The sequence below is a fragment of the Mugil cephalus genome, chromosome 14 (assembly GCF_022458985.1).
Source record: "Mugil cephalus isolate CIBA_MC_2020 chromosome 14, CIBA_Mcephalus_1.1, whole genome shotgun sequence".
In the NCBI taxonomy this organism is placed as follows: domain Eukaryota; kingdom Metazoa; phylum Chordata; class Actinopteri; order Mugiliformes; family Mugilidae; genus Mugil; species Mugil cephalus.
In genome coordinates, this window is record NC_061783.1 from 11,060,107 (window position 1) to 11,082,704 (window position 22,598).

The 22,598-nt window shown below is 42.6% G+C and overlaps 1 protein-coding gene across 1 annotated transcript in view; it reads right to left on the minus strand.

Moving 5' to 3' along the window:
• The window catches only part of gabbr2 (gamma-aminobutyric acid (GABA) B receptor, 2), a 170,911-nt gene that overhangs the window by 66,574 nt on the left and 81,739 nt on the right, over positions 1–22,598 (minus strand). Inside the window, exons 3-7 of the mRNA XM_047605430.1 lie at positions 16,465–16,635; positions 6,806–6,907; positions 2,179–2,244; positions 1,791–1,979; positions 794–1,036 (exon numbers count right to left, since the gene is read on the minus strand). Coding sequence (XP_047461386.1) covers positions 794–1,036; positions 1,791–1,979; positions 2,179–2,244; positions 6,806–6,907; positions 16,465–16,635 — 771 coding nt within the window. The remainder of the gene's footprint in view (positions 1–793; positions 1,037–1,790; positions 1,980–2,178; positions 2,245–6,805; positions 6,908–16,464; positions 16,636–22,598) is intronic.

Genomic DNA, 22,598 nt, shown 5'->3' on the forward strand with positions numbered 1-22,598 from the left:
GAGGGACGTCGCAGGACCCAACGTAGCAGGACCAAATTGGAGCTAATGTGCGGACTCTCTGGTTTAATTCGAAGGCAGCTACATTCAAATTGGAGCAGGAATTTACAACCTTCACACAAAATCCATTATTTTCACGGCCTCCTTCCTTTGTTATCCTCAGCTGCAGTTCAGGCCATTTATTTTGAAAGCCGGTTATGAACATGATATAACGAGAGTATCGTCCAGCAGGCCCACAGGCTGCCTAGGCTGGGAGCTGTGTGGCATCCTCTAATAACAGAGCGGCCTTTCAAGGGAACAGGCGCTATCCTCTTACAGCTCAACGGGAAGTAAGACACACACACACACACACACACACACACACACACACATACACGTACGCACAGGGGTACAGTACACACACGGCTTGTTGTAGTTAGCATAGCCACCAGGATCAATCCTGAAAGCGATGGAGTGAATCTGTAGCACCAAATGACATCACTTTAGGCTTCATTTAGAGACCAGAAAGGATAACCAACAGACGTCTAGTATTACATGGCAGTGATTTGTGCTTTCATGTGCTGTTCAGGCTGTTTGAATTACTGCACCTTAAAAAGACACTTCTTCAGTTTGATTATGTATGTCTCTATTCCTGCACTTTATTTGTCTCATTAATATTTGCCTGCTAGGATCTAAGGGGACAGCAGGTGCTCGGGTAGCTCCATATACAGTATGAAAGTGAGCGAAGAAAAAGAAAACTATACTTGTGTGTTGCCTGGTATAGCTTTTTATAGTATAGTATAGCTCTATAACCCACCGTAACTCCATAGAAGTTAGTCTCATTCATGACATCCAGCACCATTTTTCCCACTTCGCGGTCATCCACAGTGAAGTTGTGATAGACGTTTTGCCGCTGCTTTATCCGCAGCAGCTCCATCACCCGAGTCAAGGTTTTGGCGATGACCCAGATCCCGTCATAGGCAAAGCCGTGAAACTTGCTCGCCTCCACACCTTTCTGCTGAAGCTCCCGGCTGTACTCCCTCTCGTACTCCTTAGGAGTCTGAAAGACAAGTGAGGGAGAGAGGAGATTACGCTATTATGTTATGCCAGAGTCATTAGAGTTGTTCTTCACCCACAAAAAAAAAAAAAGATTTATTTTCCGCACAGTTTGAGACAAAAAGTAAATGGAAATAGTCCTGTCTTGAAAAGGGAAATGTCTCTATGATTAATTTAGGCTGAGCTCTCCAGTTTAAAAACGTACATCTCGGATATCTTCTCTAAACAATGTGCCTCCATAAAATGTTCTGAACACAATTAAAGGAACACTTTCAGTAAATGCTCATGCACATACATACACAGGAAAACTCCATGATGTAGCCACAGCAGTGTTGCAATCATACATACAAAAAATTAAAAACTTTCGGAGATTTAGTTTAGTAGTTTAGTAGAGTGAAATTACACTGTCAAAACGGTGTGTTCACATCTGGTTGCAGAACTACAGACCTCAGTAAAGCACTGTTGTCTTTAAGGTGGACATTTGTTGTCATTTGTATGCGAAGTCTAATGTGTGTAACAATCAAAATTGGACATGTCAGTTGGATATGCGGTCTTTCTGTTGTTCAAGACAAAAGCTTCACAACCTACGTATAGTAAGGCTGAGTGTTTTATTGTTCCGTAATAAACGACGAGCCTTGTAGAAACCTCGGCACCACCATTCCTAACCAGCTCTGAGTTTTTCGTTAGCATCTCTTTCTACACTCTTCAAGTCACCTCGACCAATGAGCCCTTTCTGGAGAACGGTAGGTGTCACTCACCCTGCCAGAGATGCCCTTGATCTGCCGAGCGCTGAGCGGCTCAAAGTCCACACTGATGTAGCCCTCCATGGCTGTGAGCAGCTTCTTCGTGGTGCAGTTGGTGGTGTTGGCCTGTTCCCACCAGTTGCCCTGGTACCAGCCGGGGATAATCCACTGGTATTTACTGCCATACATGTTCAGGTTATACGCCTGGAAGGAGAGAAAAAAAAACAAACGGAAGCTGAGGAAACAGCAGGAGATACAGTACGATGCTGCTCTCTACTAATGCTAGCTGCTGTCTTTGCCGTTTGTGTCAGTCGTGTGTTGTGATTGTAGAATTCTTGCTATATCTCAAATCGTAAAGTCGGTGATATAATATGAACTGCATGAGGAAAAACTGAGGACTTACACAGCAGAAGACTTTGGAGGCCAGGTTCTCGTCAAACTGACCGATGATAATTCTCACGTCGTTGTCCTGAAAAACATAAAGACGTGTTCACTTAAATGGCATTTCAGAAAACGCTGGTAAAATATATGGTACGGTGCAGTGTCCACTGAGCATGGCATAAAGCTGCATAATTATGGGATTGTGTTGCTCGTCACCTCAGGGTGTTATTATATCTGTGCTAGCTTTTTATTGCGACCTTGTGACTTTCAAGTTTTAACGTTCCAAAGCATGCGTGGCATGGTCTTTACTTTCGGAAAAATCTGCGTTTGCGTGCGATCCTGCCACACACACAGCCACGGTGAACAAATGCAGATGTTCATTGATACTCGGCGTCTATCTCATGAGTGAATACATCCATTACAATAGAGACCCCGTCTGAGAGCAGAATTGCTCGCCAATCAGACTGGAGAGGACGCATTTGTATGAATAACTGGATATGAATTCTCACCACAGAGACACAACACAACGAAATTGTCCCAAATCTAATCTAACAATACTGACACAGGTTTGATTAATGGACATCTGTTCAATGGGCACGGATGTGATACACTGACAAAGGTCTGTCATAATTCAAAACTGATGGTGCAGACAGACATGCCAGACAGAGACGGAGTAACAAAACACAGCTCAGTCTTCTCTAGACAGCACAAAGGAAAACTGAAGACTGACCTGAATCATTATGTTACTCAACGTTACTCAATAAAAGACCTACTGTTTAGCTCCGTAATTGGATTCTCATTCTTCAGGAAAACATACTTAATATTGACTGTGTTTTTGCAATGGCAACCACTCTGAGTGCTGCATGCAGCTCTGAAACGTTCACGTCCATCCGGTATTGAATGTGTGAAAACGCTTTACATTACAACAGTCGTAACCGTTAAAACCTTAACAAAGGGCAGGAATCAAATGGATCTTTCAAACAAAAACAAACAAAGAAAGGACAAGAAAAAAAACAATAAAGTGACCACCTGTAATTTCGGGGAATGTGTATGGTATCCTGGCGTGATGGATAATGAGGCACCGTTACAAATACAGTTCATTTAGTCGCCCATCAGACAGTCCCAGTATCATATACATGTATCCCCTGATCATAGATAGATAGATAGATAGATAGATAGATAGATAGATAGATAGATAGATAGATAGATAGATAGATAGATATACAGGCCTACAGCCTTCTCTGGTGGTTTCTCTTCAGAGCCAGAGAGCATGCTGGGACATTTAAGGGGTCTTTTGTACAGAGCCGTTCCACTTCCTTGGCACAGCCACAATGTGTATGTGTGTAGATGTGCAAGCAGGGCAGGTAACAACTCTGAACTTTTCTGGGGTGCACTCTCGCTCTATTGTGCGCGTATTAGTGTGTGAGATATGCCAGCGGCTACTCAATAACACTGCTCTTCCCTGAAGGAAAGGCACTTAACCCAAATGACTCCAGCGATGGCCAAGGGCCACAGCCTCACTATAAATTCTAGCCTGCCTGGCAACAACATGAAAAGACTGTGTAGTTGTGGGCAAGGGCATGACTGAGTGTGTTGCAGATGGACTCGGGCACTGCAGGGCCCCAAATTACCCTCATTGCTCGTGCTTTTATGTAACCAGCAACAATAATTGTTCTCAAAGAGGGTTGTGTTATCAGCCTTGACTACTTAATCAGTGGCAGGGTTGCGGGTAACTTTATAATGGTGATTTATATGTGATAATGATTTGAGAAATATTGTAGCTCATAAGCCCAATCACGCACTTTTAAGGCTTATTAGGGACACACACAACGCACACGCACACATAAGCGCCGTGCTAATGAAGGTCTTTTATGAGCTTGCGGGGTGTGTGATTTGTCGACTGGGCGATGTGTTGCTTCTACCTACTAAAACCATCTCCCCATCTGTTTGTGATGATTACCGAGCAGCGAGTGTGCAGCGCGCAGACATGATCAAACACATACTATCGCTGGACGGATCTCTGCGCATGTGTGTGTGTGTGCATCCAGTCGCTAATTGCTCCTGAACTGAATCACAGTTACGAGCACAATTTTCACATTACTTTCCAACTGAAATGAACAGTTAGCGCGTTCAGAAAGGCGGCGAGCACGGACCAGGAGTCTTGTCGCAGCGTCAGATCTGGGATACGTAACGGGTCAGCGTTTTGAGCTGGGTGTGAGTGTTCGGTGCCCGCAGTGTGAGGCTCTCGCTGCAGCTCCCTGCTATTTGGGGATTTGAACCAGCAGAGGTGCTTCATCAGTTTCATCAGCACCAATAAAAGACCTTACGGAATGGGCAAACTTATAATGATATTTTCAGAGTAAACCATTTATCTTGTGCTGCTCCTCTGTGTCTATACTGTAGGCCCACAAGACAATAGGTGCTTTCGGACCAAGCAGTTCTGTGGAGTTTCTGAAGATAAGTACCCTCTGGGGAGGGGTGGGGGGGCTCCACTGGGATAACTACACACCTTCAAGGTCAGTTTTTCTGTTTGTATTTGCAATATGAATGTAGGGAAGTGACATAAAAAACTGCCAGGAAAGTCACTTAGTTCAGTGAGACATATAGCAATATGCAGTAAAATAGCATATGGGTGATGATAACTTTATTTCTGGCTTATTTCTCTATGTTTTGCTTCATTTTCAAGGCCACTGTTGAGCTGTTGATACAACGGCACACAACAATTTTGCGTATACTGCATATATAACAGTAAACCTTTCACTGTCAGTCCATTCCTCCATGTTTTCTTCAATTTTGAAGCGTAACAGCTAACATACATTGGCTCTGGGCCAGTCATTGTGCACTCAAGGTTCTTTTTGACCAAGGAAAAGGTTCCCCTGAACTCCCTCTAACAGTTACAAGGACCCGAATAGAGGGTGTGCACGTGACGTCACAGCCAGCGAAGTCACTGAGCGGCAAAAAGTGACAGTGACTATTTCAGTTCCAACAATAAATAACAATAAAATAATAAAGGGAATATCTGCGATCACTCCTACATTTAGCAACATTTGTCATAATGAAAAGACCTAAAACTAACTGAAACTGAGGTTAGTCCGCTTTTCAAAATCCATACTCGTTCGTATGGATCATTGTCGAGTCCATTTGTCCTTAATTTGATGTGATAATCGACATTTTTCCTGCTGTCGCTGTACTTACTGATACATTTCAGTATGTTTTGCCACTCAGGGCGACGAGGCTGCGGGCGGCAGTGCCGTCAGCGCACACCCTCTATAAAACTCATATGTCTGAAAGCACCGAATACAGCACGTTAAATCTTGAGAATTGTTTGCGACGTGCTTGATGTTATATGTTATTACATATTTGACAGCGCACACGTACGGAGGAGCCTCTGCCATGCAATAACCAGCAAAAAGTATGGTGGGAAAGGAGACAAACCATCCCTTGATGTGTCACACTTGAAGGACAAGAGTTCTGAATAGATAATAAATAATGAAGTGTTTTTGCTCTTAATTTAGATTTTTCATGCTTTTGAAAGCAAGCTCCCCTCAGTCACAAAAGAAGAGTTGCTCAAGTTAGTTAGGGTAGATGTGTGTGTGTGTGTGTGTGTGTGTGTGTGTGTGTGTGTGTGTAAGCTTGAGTTTGTTTTCAGCCAGAGAACAAGAGGAAGCAGCAGAAACATGCGGGGGGCGGCGGCGATGATCCCACAGAGGCGACGGCAGACGGCTTTTTGAATATTTCAGCTGGAATACGGCACAAGTGAGTGCTCTATTTGTGGAACACGCCGTGACGCCGCGGCCCCCTTATCCCTCAGCCCCGCCTCACCAGCACTTCCACATGCACAACTGCACACACTGTACCAAAAAAAAAAAGAAAAAAGAAAGAAATCTGTGTCACCCTCTACCTCATCATATTACGTAGCTGTCAGGGAGACAGCTTGAATGAGGAGCTGGAAACAGACCATTAGGGTGTCAGAGGCCCCCCGCCTACACCATCCAAAAGACTTCTGAGGCGACGTCGTGATTTGCATATTTAGACGTGATCAAGGAAGGGTGGTGTCAGCTTAAAATGTCAGCCCTCAACGCGCAGGGTAGCACGTATATTTTAGGAAAGACAGCTTATCGTCATGCTACTTCCCGCTCTCTGTTCTTCCTCCTCCTCCCATTTTCTCTCTCAACATCTATAGATCATTTCATGCATTCTTCCCTCTAAGCACCAGAAATGTTAAAATGTGCAGACCTAATACGCAACCGCTGACTACATTACTGGGCTAATCTGGTTGTCTCATTTCAATTTGAAGAACAGGAGAGATGAGAAAAGAATAAATCGCGCACTAGTGCATGTTTGTACGTGCAGTGTGTCCTTAAATGCCCATAAAGCTTCCATTATAGCGCCAGGCGAATTAGAGGTCAGCGCAGAGACCTCCCAGTCATTGCAGTCTGCTCATTAGAGCTCCACCAGCCACTGGCTCTGCCCTGTCACAGAGGGAGATATGCGTTGGATAAAATATTCATCATCCAGGATTAGACGGCACCGACTTGTACACAAACACTAAAACCAGCAGGAGCAGTCGTACCTGGGAGTTGTAATGTACACGTTAAAGCAGGTGTTTCATTTAGTGCCGATCGTCAGGGGCCCACTGGATCACTTACCTTGAGCTTTTTGACATTGACACAGGGATCGTTGGAGAAACTTTCTGTATCTGCGATGTTAATGTCAGCTTTCTCCAGCTCATTAGTTAGATCATTCCTCACCTGGGAGAGCGGGACAGGGGAGGGAGTAGAAGAAAAGAGAGAAATACACGAGTACTGTTAATAATTTAACCAAACTGAATGAACGATCATATAGTGGCATCTGTGTAAGTCACTGTTTGTTCTTTTTTTTACTTATTAACCAACTCATTGGCTTTGATGGCAAGTTACAAAACACAGAGCTGGTGATTTAAGCTGATGACTTGTGGCATTTTGACCACATTTATAGTGCCTACTTGTACGAAGGAAGTGTTAATGTCCATAACAGAGAAAACCATCCTGGATTGGCTCCATGTCACAATAAAAAGCAAATCTAAAATGGGTGATTATCATTTAAAAAAAAAAAAAAAAACACATTAAAGAAGATAAAAATACTAGTATATTTGTACATTTTTCAGAAACATTTCACTTCCAGTCTTCGGACCTTTACATTTGTATGCAGACCATGTACATTTGGTATTTTGTACGTAGTATTATTAGGCAACAGAATTAGCCAGATATCGTTCTCAAAAGGTCTGAACATGTTGATCCTTTTCTTCATAGGGAGAAAGAAAAGCAGTTTGACTTTTAACACACAGTTGCTAAAGACATTGCAATCTTCATCCTTCAGAGGTTACAGTTTTCACAATATATCCGGTGTGCACTTGTGAACAAATGTACTGCTTTAAATTATTTCAGCTAGTTATCTTCCCGCTAAAAGAGAAGACATATGTGTGGTGGTGTAGCTGGATCTGCAGCAGCTGTATGTCTGCTTTGATGTATTGATTCAGTGGAACGGGGGGGTAACGCGATCAAAGAAGGAGAATGGAGCAGGTACCCCGCTGGGATGGCCAGATTTAGGTGGTTTATCATGCCGCCTTTCACTCTTTTCCACAAACCTCACAAACACACGTGCTGCGATTCGTCCCCTCCCGCTTCCATCCTCGAAACAATTTGAAAGTGACTTTTTCACAGCAGACATCTTGTTCTAACAAGAAAACCACATGTGTAAACATAAACAATAATGATGGCTCCGTTGCATTAGGGGAAGCCAGACGGCAGCCGTCACTGATATTCAGTCACACCCGTGTTTAAGAAGTCCGTCTTAAAAATAAAAAACAAAGGTCTGTGGATTTTCTCATACTCTCTGTTTGGCTAAATTTTACAAATGTCCTCTGGCCATGCCCCGCAGCCATCAGCCTCTCCACCCCCACCCCTGAGCATGACATTAGGGGCATGCTGAGAAATCACAGAGCTTCTCAAATGTGCATGCCAAGGCCAATTGGCAGCGACAACATATACTGTAACAGCTAGCAGATGAAGGCACAATGTGTCTGCCCTATATTTGTCTGTCTTGTAATTTATACTCATAATGTATGTGTGCGTTCTGAATGGCTTCTCGTATGTACACACACTGCTCCTTACAGTGATACTCGAAATATTTGCCTGAAATGTGGCTCTAAATGTCAGTTTCCTTGGGGTTCAATCAACTTGACATGGTAAAACCATTCATATGGGTCATACACCAATCAGCCACAACATTAAAACACTGACGTGAAGTGAATAACATTGACCATCTTGTGAAAATACAATGTTCTGCTGGGAAACTTCAGGATCTGGCATTTGTGCGGATGTTACTTGGATATGTAGCATCCACCAAAACCAGACCTCTTAGCAATTAGACTCTTTGATGGCAGCAGCTAATACTAACCCTAACTCTAACCTTAACCCTAACCTTAAACCTAGGTTCAACCCTAACTCAAACAACATGAAAAACAGCACAAGGTGTTGACCTGGCCCCCAAATTAACTAGATCCACAGAGGCCCCTCCCCTCACATCAAAAATTAAATTGCAGAAAATAGTGAAATGAACAGCAGAGAAGTGGCTCCTTGTGGGAGTGGTTTGTGTTTCTAAAGGTATATTGATACCGTTTTATTCATTAACTGAATTGACCGAGACCTCTCTCAATTCAAAAACTCAAAGCTTCTGTGTTTCAAAGGATTTCTTATAGTGAGAGTATGATTGCAATTGTTTGTAGCTGCTCAAGCACATCTAAGGGCAGTGAGGACATAAAAAAAACAACACTGTTCTAGTTACTATTGATACTGCTGTTAAAATTAGTCATTTTGCGTAGTCAGCTGAGATTGCCGCTTTAACAAAATCAATGAGTCCTAACAACCTCAACTTTATTTCCCTCATGCCTGTCTAAATGTCTGCCATCATAATCAGCTCCTCCTCTCGTACCCCGGAGGGAGCTCCAAATCACTCTGTACATCACTCACTCGTGTACAAACATTCCCTCCGATGTACTGCTCGCTGAGCTGAAACAACAGGGAGGCCAGAGTGGATCAATACAACCAGGTTTTGCTCTTGAGTAACAATCGTCCTGGTGGTCCGGTGGACAAGGCACGGCGTCCCGGTGATTTAAGCACGGAGCTAAAAGGCATGACTGCTGCAGCGCTAAAAGGAAACTAGCCTGGACGAGAGAGGTTTGGCTGGTGAGCTCCGTGTTCGTAAATGTGTGCTGGAGAGACACACAGGTTGGTGGAGTAACAGGAAACAATCAAACACAGACAAGACATGCAGTAGTGGGACATGTGTGCAGTACAACCAAAGACAGTCACAAACAGAGATGAACGCAAATACTGACAAAGCCTTTTCACCTATAGGAATGAAAACCCCTGTCGAAAAGAGATGTTAACCGGTTTGACTTCGTGTTTCTTCTACTGAGATGGAAAAGGAGAAATGCATCTGTGCTCTGCTGGAATGAGTTAGAGACGGAGGGGACAGATGGATTGAAAGCCGGTAGGAGGGGGAAAAGTGAGCAGCTTTCCTGCATAACAAAAAACATCCACCATTGTTTGGGGCAGCCTGGGAATCCCCAGCTGCAAATACAGAAAAGGAATAATCCTACCGCGGTCTGGCGCATGTGTGCATGTACACACATACACACATACACACAAGCATGCTAGAACACACCCACTCATGACTGACAAAAGGAGCTTCAATGTTTAGACTAGTTTAGAAAGCACACTAACACAATATTCATACGTTTTTGTATACTGGTTTTTATCTGCAAACACAGTGACACATATGATGACGGCCACATTTACGCTTGTGCATGCTGACTCCAGTTCTGATGAATGCAACCGGAACAGTGGCATAGAGAGAAATCTATTTAAAAACATACACCTGGTTTCACACCTGGCTTAGTTCAATCTATCTTTTGTCTAAGTGGATTTTTCAGGGAGTAACGGAACAAGATGGAGCAGCCACAGTGAGCTGTTAGATGAAGAGCTGCAGGAGAGGCTGCACGCTCATCAGTTACTCACAGAATGATAAGAAAAGACCAACCACTGCTGACGTCTTTATTAAAATGACAAGAGTTTGTTAGGCTGACCCCCACAACTAAACCACATTTGGTGTCACTGCTGGGTAAATACAGCTGTCACCACATCAGCCGGGGCTGAAATCTTAGAGATTGCAACAGTGCGGCGTTTACTGCCACTTAGACGTAGCTGAATATAATACTTGGTCAAAACTCCTCCTAGATGTAGATCACGTTGAGCCACAAATGTGGACTTCCTTGGTTTGCATCTAATGTATGGTAGATTTAGTGTCGTTATGCTAAAGGATCACTCATCTACTGAGCTTCAGTTAACACGGAGCCCCCCTGACATTGACCTGTGTGATATCACATCACATCACAGCCTTCAGGCCTTTTAGTCTCTGGTCATTCATACGTACTTTCCAAGCACATTCGCACTGGGAAGCTTTTTGGTTTAAGTGTTAGCAGGTGCTTCTTATCCGTCCAGCTGTCAGAGCTTTGTGAACACTGTTTATGGACACTTCAGTAGTGTATTTAATTTGTGTGTCCACTGGTAGATTTAGAGCAGAGACAAAAAAAGAATGAAAGGCGTACGTTTCCAGACAATTTGGGTCGCTCACATGTAGCAACATGATGGGTCCTTGCACACATCTGTCTCTTACAGTGTTCACTACATCGCCCTGCAAATTGCCATGCTAATCCCACAGTTAACTATAATGGCAGTCCAGTGCTTATACAAACTAGCGTGACAAATGGTTGCACAAATGGCTTCCTCTTGTGGCTTTACATGTCCTGTACAATGGCACAAACAATAACAAGGCCATTGTAAAGCTATTCTATGCACAGCTTGTCAACAGTCAAAGCAAGTGTCTGGTGCCACAGGCCACTAAGGGAACCCCCTATAGGCTAAGAAGCTTTAAACTACAGCAGCTGCGATGTGCTGGGTTTTTAGCGACAGCAGAAGACCTGACATGCGCATGACTCTTTAAGATAGTTAAGTATGACAACCACTTAAAATAAAAAGCCAAGAAAAAAAAGGGTAAGTTGGTTGTAAGTTAAGTAGATATGATAATTAATAATACTAAATATACTGTATGTATGAATGCTGCTAATCTAGCCTTAACTATGGGGGAGAGAGAAAATAACTTCCCCTAGCATCACATTCTATTGTTTTATTTATTAGTTACGTCAGTCACTCAGTGCGTTCACATGCACAGCTTAATAAAGCTATTCTCGAAATCTGACTTTCTGACTGCAGTCCCAGTTTTCATGCAATGGAGAAAATCAAATAACTGACAGGAACCTGTCCTCCTCCTCCACACTAGGTGGCGATATGTGTCTTGTCAGCGGGTTAATACCATGTTAACACGGCCCCCTTTCTGGCTGACCTGTTCCATCATACAAAAAACAATTCATTCATGCAGCAGACTGGAATTTCAAACAACAACCAGATGGATAATAGTACAGCTTTTTTGTATCTTGTACGTAATGTGCACGCTAGTTATGGTGCAGAGAAGATGGCACTATCCCTCAGGTGGTTCTTCTACCAGCTATGTTTACCTTCTTCTTCTATGACCGGCTTTTTTGGATGTTTTTGTATGTCGCATTATATGGGGGTCTTAATCGGATAAGGAGAACTCAGATTTTAGTCGGAGTACCGTGTTTACATGCACTTAAGTTGTCCAGTTAAAGCTGAATTAATATAATAATTAATAATAATTTGCCTGTAACTGTATGTGCATGTAACCGTACTGACTGGCGCCAGTCGACGTGTTAGCTTTGCTAGAATACTGACATGAAAAATGAATAAACTAGTAGCTAAAAAAAAAAGCAGTATCAGTCACCATTGGTTATTGTTACAATAATGCATGTGGTGACTTCCATTTCTAGAGTTTTAAGCTCATTTGGACAATACATTATCCTGTTATGTTAATTAATGGTTAACTGGAAAATTATGCCCCAATACACTCCAGAGTCACCTCTGATCATTTACAATGAACAGCCCTTGGTTGCTAAAGATGAACTGCAAAATCCGCAAACAAGAAAACAGCTTAGTTCATTTCAGATTGTGACCAAGGCGTCTTTGAAAGGGCAGGAAAGACGTGATGTAACTGAACGTGTGCTGAGGCCGTAACTTTCACTAGTTTTACCAGTGATCATGGTGTATAAACGCTCAGAGGGTGCCAGGCAGAGGACAGGGTCTTAATCCTGTTCTCAGTCAGCCCTGTCATCCCAATGGCTGATGATTGCAGCTCTGTTCCTGGGTGAGCCCTGTTTGTCTGGCAATCTCGATAATGTTGATTGCTCTGCGTGTGTGTACGTGAGCGTGTGAAGTGTGGATAACACTCGCAAATACCTTTACTCATCTCTCACTACAATGAAACCCCCACCCCCTGCATTAATGGAACATCAATGTCCGTCCATAAACGCGATGTGTGTGTGTGTGTGGGGTTTAAAAATAGAAGTGACGAGCTGGCTTTAGCTTACAGGTTACAGTCCCCGGGGACGCCGTACTGTATGTGTGTGCGTGTGATGTGCATGCCACCGCCTGAATCCTTAACAAGCGTTACATAACATTAACCTTGTGAGCAGTCTCCCTGGGAAATTGCGTTGCAGATCAGTGGAGAGGAGAGGAGAGAGTGTGGCACAGAGAGAATAAGACAGATGTAGAGGTGGTGGGAATTACAACAATGCAAATAGCATTATGCAGATCAAAGTTCTTACGTGTTTACACACAATCATACGTACAGTATAAGTAGCATTAATGTGTGCAGTATCAGGGGTATTTTAAATCCAATAAATGACGCAACTTAATAATGATGCTTTTATTCTTCCATATTCGTATTTTCTTGCTTGTTTTTGAAAGCCTCCGAATAAGGAGTTACTGTAATTATTATAAATTAGTCATGTTTTCTTCCTACAACAAGAACAAACATTGTTTTTTTTCTCAGTGCTCAATAAAAGTTGCAGGCCTCCGCAGGATTTCATTCATCTTAGCACGACTTGCAAAGACAGAACACGTGCTCAGAATATGCTGCCTCCAAATGGGGCCACATTCGCTGTGTTCACAAGAAAAGTCCACATCATTGGCCCCTTCTTGTGGTATTTACAAGGCTGTAAGAGGGAAAACTTCAGTTAGGTCCGAGTTCATGTGTTTTGTGCAGGATTCCCCATGTCATTACCACGAGCATGGGGCTTTCGTTTGATGGCAGCAGTTAATTTAATGCTGAATGATCACACTCTCCTGACCCAATTGACAAGTTCATCAGCCTGATTCTGTCTGTTTGTGTATCAGCAAAATTAAGATTAAAAAGAACAGTGTATTTTAAGTACACACTGTATAATTAGATCATTTACAAATCACATAAACTCTGATAATATAGAAAGAATATAAATACCACAATAGATGTAGTGAGATCGGTTTGTATGTAACAATAAATCACATTTCCGTAAACTACAATATTCAAGTTCCTGCTTCACATCTATTTTAAGATGTTGTTTCACGCCGCTGTGATTTCCCGATGAACCGAAACGCAGCGCGTTCTGAACTTGACAGAGGATTGTGTGAAACGCGAAGTATGGGAGCGACGCTTGCATATTTGTAAATCAGGATTAGAGGCCAATCTCGTGGCAGGTTGATTGAATCGGGCCGCCTGTCTTCCCCCCGCGTCCTAAGCCCCTTTGGTGCTTTCAGGACGGGAGCGATAAAGGGATTTGGTCTCTCTGAGATTTGCGGCGAGAGTTCTTCTACACACCCCCCACCTTTTCCTCCACCTCCACCTCCACCTCCACCTCCACCTCCACCTCGCACCCCTTCGCCGCTGAGCAGATTGTTTTCAACAGGGGCCTGGAGGCGACGGCACACAATACGTTTCTCAAATGTCCTCAGTGCCTCTGCCGTGGCTCTTTTTAACCGCATGTTGCTCAGGAGACGTGTGTGCCGTCATCCCAAAGCGTGGCAAATTGGTAGGCTTATGGGAATATGTCTGTCACACTTGTTAGCATCCATTTTGGTGTAACGTGACATGAATCTTTGGTACCATCCGAATGTCCTTTCGTCTATGTCTCCTTTTAGAAACGCTTGACACAACTTCCATAATATATCCTCCAGCTTTAAGATATATTTAAGTTCCAATACTGAGTCAACACAAATAATTGTCTTTATCTTTCTAAATTACTTTTCACAGTTGTAGCAGTGTAGGCTGGACAGTGAACCTAAGAACAGATGGAAAGCAGTAAACATAAGAGGCATCTAAATCTCACACAGTTCGTGCCACTCTCACTTTTGACTGTGGGCCGGAGCAGCGGGTCTCTTTATAAACAGAATCCGGGGCAGATTTTCGACACACTCTCACCATATATCACTATTTTCGGTGCTAGTCTCAGCACTAGCTCTTAAGAGAGGCAATCAAACGCATTTAATGCGTGAGGAATGGACTACACTGGAAGTGAATGGCCGCCATAATGCTGCAGACGGGTCGCAATAACATTTCAGAATGGGGATAATGTTCCACTTTTTCAGACAATCTCTCCGGGAGACAGTCATAGCGTTGACCTCGGTTTCACACATAAAAAAAAAAAAAAAAAAACAGCGCTGCAAATATGTGCTATAAAATGAAAATAGCCAGTCGCAAAAGCCAAAGGCGTGGAGAGGAAGTCAAAGTTGGCTCGTCACTTTAGAATAAATTCCAAAAAGTTCTACCTCATGACAGCACAGCTGTCTCGCGTATCCATGAGCGCAGAGGGGTAGAGACTTGTTAGCGTTTGTGTTTTCAACATTCGTAGGAGAAGAATCAGAATTTCCGAAGCAACTTCACCTACTTCCAAGGAGCGAGGAGGAGGAGGAGGAGGAGGAGGAGGAGGGGAAAGGCTTGCACTCGTATGTGGAGCAACTTTTTTAGGCCGAGACAATGAGACACCTGCAAAAGTGGGTTAGGCACGTGATCACGTGGCTTTGGGCCAATATTTATCCCAAGCTGACTTCTTTGGCCCATTAGCTTAAATTTATAAATGGCTGTGCTGATTTTTGTTGTTGTTATTTTACTTTTACCTTCATACATAATTTGAAATGTTATTTTCAATGTGTTTTTGATGAAGACCCAGAGCCAAAATGAATTGGTCTAATAAAGTTGATCCATATACTGTCAGTGTTTAATGAAAATCTTTAAATTCAGTTCCAACTACCTGTTCACCTGAACTTCATTTACAACTTCCCAGACCCTTTCTTTACTATATTTGCATTCATTACCCTGAGACAGTCATTGCACCAGCTGTACAGTCAGCTGTTAAAGGATATACTGTTGCCTTTCTCCTTCCGATTCAACGTGATCTGACTTGGCTGTATGTAAACACTGTTTTCTATTACAAAAGCTGCACTCCAACGCCTGCTCCCGTCTGTTCCTCCGACACAAAAGCGAATAGATTATCTTCTTGAAAACATTTCCCTTAGCTTCAAAATGTTTAATTTCCACATCTCTTCCAGAGCGGAGTTTCATGGGAATGTATCTCTGTCAACTAGTGGAGGATACGTTGAACCAAATTGCTGCCCACTCATGTTGGCATCGTCTGAATGATAATTGTAAAAAATGTCAATCAGTGTTCAGCACTGTTACTACTCTCAGCCTCTGCATTTGCATAAATTAAAAAGCCGCCTGACTGAGGACATATTGACTGTTTTATGATAGCGACACACCGGCCTAACATGTCTCCAGCGAAGAGGCGATGACACCGACTTTAACGACGTCAGTGCAGCGTGTAAACACCTGTAAAAGCTGCTGTTATGAAGAAGTTTAACTCCTCTACTGCACGTTTATACTCATGGACTAGTTTTTAACCCCCATGAAAAACTATAGGAACGATTCAGATTTCTTTCGATTCTCACTTTTCATTTAAGTTCCGTAAAATTTTTAATGCTGTTATATTGTTTTTATTATTGTCTCTGATTTAAATGATGGATCTGTTTGACCAAGTGAGTATGAATTCATTTGATGAACCGGTTGACAGAAAGCATAAACAACATCATTAAACTGAAACAGAAGAATCTATTTATGAATCAATCGTCCATGGAGGTTTTTCCTTCCACCACTCACACGACCCCTGGTTCTTTATTGATGTACGCATCGATATATTTATACTGCTTTCTTTCAGAGTAGCTCAAGAAAGGCACGGACCACCTGTGTGTGAACTCTAGGTTGCAGCGTCCCAGTACACATCCTCAGATTTTCAACCAATGTTCAAACAACTGGAACTCACCTCTGAGAACCTCTGAACATCCTGTGTGAGGGTCCCCACACGGCTCCAGTTGTAGTAGTTGAGGAACTTCACGACTGCCGGGTTCACGGCGTTGTCCGATGGGACGGTGCGGAAGAAGTTAGGGTATTTCTTCTTGTCTGCCAGAACTGGGGTAGTCGCTGCAAAGGACAGCTGTAATAAAAGAAGAAAAGAAAAAAAGAGGAAGACATACAGTGAGCAATGAGTCTTTATGTCGGTCATAAAAAGTTGTAGCTTTAGTTGGTGGAGATCTGGCCTTTTAGAGATTAAACCACCTGCACACACACAGTGTGTAGGTTTCTCTTGTGCTTCCAAACGTTGTGACTCATCAGAGAATGGACGGGGGCCTTCTGAGGGTGTCTTGTGGTTGTTACTGGGTCCTATGGGTTGAGGGGATACTTGATCCCACAGATACTTGATCAGTTTGGGGATCTAGTGAATTTGGAGACCAGGTCAACACCTTGTGCCGTTTCTCATGTTTTAGGGTTAGGGTTAGCTGCTTCCCAGCAGAACTTTGTACACTCACAAGATGATCAATGTTATTCACTTCGCTTGTCAGTGGTTTTAATATTGTGGCTGATCGGTGTATGATCTGCATGAATGGTTTTACTATGATTTCAAGTTGACCAAACCCCAAGGAAACTGACATTTAGAGCCACATTTCAAGCACTTCTATGCGATGGGGTCGTCTGGTCTGGTCTAGGTGGGTGGTACATGTCTAAGTAGCATTGAGTCCAGCGGTTTTAATGTTGTGGCTGATCGGTGTATGTACACTCATTGATAGTCAAAGTGTGTGAACAAATCAACTCTTTCAAATTACTCCAAATGTCAGCAAAATAGCACCTTCAAAGAGTCACTGTAAATAGATCTGCAAATATTGGGTGGAATTGATGACCCTTGGTGTGCATGACCTTTCAAGCTGACTTCATACTGTGACTGTGTTTGTGTGTGCGTGTGTGTGTGTGTGTGTGTGTGTACACAAGAGTACAAACATAGATCATCCGTTTCTTTGTGTTTGTGAACGTTTTGAAGATAAGAGAGAAAAAGAAGCCCAGCAGTTAGTTTCATCTCCGTCTTCATTTCCATTCTTCAAATGTAAGCACTTTGTTTCCAGCTCTAGACAGACGCACACACACACACACACACGCGCTCACAAACACTTTCGCAAACACACCTAATTGAGAACAAATATGCTGGACCTAAAACACTAATTGCCATTTTACAGACACATATTATTCAGCTTAGCCACTGCAACCTAAGCAAATTTGGAGCACATCTCCGGTAAATCGATTCATTTTCGCAAAGGAGAGAGTGAATTAGACTTGAAAAGGGAAACTTTGAAGTTTTTTTTCCCAGAGTGTCAATAATCTAATGAAGTGAAAATGTGATGTAGCAAACAAGCGCAAACCCTCACTGAACTCACCACAGTTGTTAAAGTTTGATTGTGTAACTTAAGCTGGTGTTGGCCTTGTCCAAAAAAAAAAAAAAAAAAAAAGACGAGAGATTTATTGAGTAATTAATTTTATGAAAGCATGTAGATGGGACATGATGAGAATGTCAACACATTTTTTTTTTTTTTATCCCTCCGTCACAGTACAAAGCCTCGTCTCTGCCTAAAACGCGAACACTGCTCAACAACACAACCCTCACAGCTGTCCTCATCTCCACTCCATCCCACCTTTCTTTTGTCATTTCCCTGCTAATCAAGCTGTGCTCTCTTTCTTCCACTTTGGAGCACATTTTCAACAATAGATCATGCGTTTCCCCCCCAGAGTCAAAAATAGCAGTAATTAATTTCTGCATTGAGATTAGAAATCGCAAGTCTGTGCAATGTAGTAAGAGCCAGAGTGCAACCACGCAGCTCCATTGTTAAATGTCACATTAGATCTGAATGACTTAAAAATAACTAACTGGCAACATCTTACAAGTAAATCCGTAGAATTACATCATTTGGTGTTATTTTCTTATATTTAAAGAAGGGGCACGAGCATTTACTCGCTGCTCCGCATATATTTCTACGAAAACATTTGTAAACAAGTGTGGCTTCGAGAGCAAAAAGGTGTCGGATTTTTAGTCACCAGCAGCCGAGCTGAGATAATAAGACACCGCGCTCTACTTTCAGTGTCCTATCTGTGTTAATTTAATGAGCGATATGAATCAGTGCAGGGTTAATTACATACTTTGTAGAGATTAAGCAGAACTTGCGATTCATGATAGCGATCAACATGAGGATATTATAATACTGGCTGAGACCAAGAGGTGTGCCAGTAGATTTCCTAAAAGTGTAGCTAAAGCTTCGAGGAGTTCAAGCACCTCCTAACTTCGGGATGAACATGATCTTCTCATTAAGCCTTCATCCTCTTCCAGACATCTTCAGGATTCACTAATCACGTTGCCGCTGTTATGACTGCGCACTTGCTGGAATCTTAGCACCACTCAAAATGTACTTTAGAAGGTTAAAAGGCAATTAATTGACTTAGAATGACAAAAACGTGAGAGTTACCAAGGGATCAAGGGGCATTCAAAGTCATTGCATGACAGCCATAAAAAGCACAGTTGAAGTTGATAGTATTAGACAGCGTTATGGCTATTTGATGCTTCTGAAATGCAGATAAAATGAAGGAATCCAGTTTCCAAATTTTCCCATTAAAGAATATTATACCCATTTATAGTACAGTTACTATATTCTGTGGGCAGATCAAAGGCCATAGAAAGTCTATTTTCGGCACCAACACACATCTCTTGATTCAGTAGCTTCATTAGTGCTAAGATAGACAGTCCAAACTAGCAAAATTCATTCCGAAAGGTGCACATCCTAAATATTTCCTGAATACAAATCTTTCATCCAACCAGTGGGAAACCATCCATTTCGCACAATAAACCACCACTTCCTGCCCAGACCCAAGGGAGTTTGTGAATCAGCGAGACAGGTTCTTAAAACAACACATGGATTACACCCATCAATTAAATAGGAAGAAAGGCCTTTATCTTGTTACCACTGCTAAATCCAAAATCACCCACCAGTCTTAGAGGGCTTCAAGGGGTCTTTCCAGCATTGCCTTAATCTCCATTTAGCTAAGGCTGTTTGGTACACCCACACTGGGAGATGCTTCTGTGGATTCCTAATACGAGCTAGTAATGTTTTCAAACCGGGTGCGCACAACTGCAGCGGTGAGAGACAGTCTTGGTCAGAACAATCTCAACGGTCTTGTCGTTTTACTTACTTTAAACCTTTTTATTTGTCTCATCTGTTTACAACACTGCGCTGAATTGGAAACCCCCTGAGAACCACAGGATTGACCGATTAACACACATTGCGTTGGTGCTGCTGGGCATCCATTGAGTTTTCTCTTTTCTCTGGGGCAAATTACATAAATGGTGTATTTCACAGGGTCAAAAGCAAGTGACCCCTGAGCTATTTCTCACTTTATGAGGTCAGGTAAAGGTCATCGACAATGCTTTAAATGAACACAAAATCAATGAGTTTAACAAAAAATGTCTCTAATGTCTGTTCTGTCAGAATAAATATTGTGTTTTTCTTCCCTTAAAAACACAGCAAAGAACATACTAGGGTTTTCAGCCGATGCTAAATGCTCTGTAAGTTATCTATTTCTACTTTCCTTCGTGAGGTGGTCGGGGTAGTTTCTTTGAAGTGGTGTTGTATGAGGTAAACCAACTGAGCTGAGCTGAGCTACTGATCTACCACTGTGTGACTGTGACATTTCAACAAGTTTGTTCAAATCCAGACTAACATGTTACCATTTAACAAACTAACAACAATTAACTAACCAAGCAAGCGTTGGCCCACTTTCCTCAAGGTAAAATTACAGTTTGTAGTCTGGTGTCTTTGAACACAGTATAGATAATTAGGACCAGTTGATTGTTTGTCTTCTGTGCAGATCATTACGTCTCCTTCTCGAAACTTGGAGTTGACCAACATCTATACCAACTACAGATAAGTACCTCTTACAACTCCACTTCAAAGAAGATGAAATATCTCCTTAATGAATATGAGACCATTCAATGTGTTTGATTAAGGCCTTGACAACATTATGTGTCATTAATCACACTTCAAATCATTGGTCACTTCACTGTCAGTAGAGATGGACTGGGAATATAATGGGAAAAAAGTATGGAAGAAATGGCATTAGATAAAATTGCCTGTCTGTTTTCATGTTGGAAAGAAGTCCAATCCTTATCTTCCATCAGCAATGAATCAGACATGAATCATGACATGGAATACTTAAGGTACATATAAAGGTTATATTTTTTACGTTTTACTGCCATCGCAAAGAAGCAAAACTCTACAGGTCAGTCCAACAGCACCGTTTTATGTAGGACAGTCAAGATGAGAGAGAGATCCAATGTATTATTTAAGGAACAGAATAGTCTTTATCTTAGTCTGAACAGCAGGAAACGCCGAAAATAGTCTGATGATTTTACACATTCTAGAGCTTATGTAAGATAAAATAGGACGATTTTGTTGGAGAGCTCTACTTTAGTAGTTACACATTTACACATGCAAAGTGCATGCACGCCCAGATCAAGCACAGGTTAAGGCACAGGCATTCACACACTAACCACATCTCTTTCTGAGAGCTCACATCAGCTGCACTAAGCTTCATTGCCAGTGGTAATTAGAACTGTGGCAGTGGGCTCTGGGCACCTTCTCCCTCTCATCTCGCCACAAGGTCACCACTGAAGCCCTCAGTAATGCAACTGAGGATCCGTCTGGCCCCTCTGAGACCTAACGTTTTCTCAAAGACTTGAGGTGGTTCACTGATACCATCGCCGGGGCGATCCTTTTAGACATTCCTCACACACAGCCGCTTATCACAATCCATTTTGAAGAGAATACAAAAGATTTGCTGCTTCTCATTCTGAGCTGATTCAAGGTACATTCGGGCCAGCTTTATGTTCATGCACAAATGAAAAATTTAGAGGAAGATGCCCAGAATAGAAAACAAGCCGCAAAGAGAGACAGAGAGAGGGAGCAAAAGAGCAAGAGGAGATGTTTACTGCTGATTCACCAGATAATACTCGAGTGAATAAGGTTTTGTGTATCCCGTTCCATGGCTTTTCAAACTTGCCAGTCACCAGCAGTTTTTTTTTTATGTTTCTGCAACTATCATGACGCTATTCATGGTGCAGATTCTGGAGCTGACCTGACAATACCGCCAACGATGAGGCTCATCGTTTGTGTCACCTGTAAAGCTCATTAAATGCGTGTTGAATATAATCCTGGTCTTGGAGGAGCTAACGACGGTCTTATTTGATTCATTAGTTGCTCCGGTGCTTGATGTCCGAGGTCTGTTCAGTTAGTTTCTCCTGTCCGTTCTAACAGTAGATTTTCGTGTTTTATGTTCACATTAACAATTGCGCTGTCCCCCGGCCCTGGGTCCTGTTAATTTACAGCCGCCGCCGTGTGCTAAAGGCATGGCTTGGGGACAAATGAAAGATGTTGCTATTATGGTGAAACTAGCTGTAAAGTCAGGGGATCGTGGCTCATAGTGACATGCTAATACAAATGTCGGTGGCAAATTTTATGGCAACCAACCTCGCAAGTTGTTGAGACGTTTAACTCCTGACAGCAATTGGCAACTTCACGGTGCAATGAAAGGACCAGTTAAGGGATCTTGGAAGTGAACATTATATTTCAATCAGGGCAAATATGCTGAATAGACCGGTTTGACGGATTAACGCCCATCACCACAACCAAGACGTAACTGTGGTTCAAAATTGGCTTCGTAAATCGGTTGCTTTGTCGGTGCTTAGTATTCCATGCAGGACGTCGTGAGTCGGACCAAGGTATAACACATCAGCAGGAGAATGCCGCAGCTAATGAGCTAGATATAGTTCTTTAAACCCTCATTACCAACATCCACTGCAAATGCCTCTTTGTATCTCCTGCAATACACCTGCCTGATTTGGCATAAGATTGGTAATCAGCGGCGCATAAATTACAGTCAGCAAACCTTGCGGCCTTTCCTCGCACAAGCAGGAGAAGCAAGGCAGATTCGAGAGTGTGTGTAATCACATTGGCAGATCTAATGGCATTGATTGGTCCTTGCGGGACTGCCTCGCAATAGGATCTGTTGAAGCTTATTGTGTGGTTG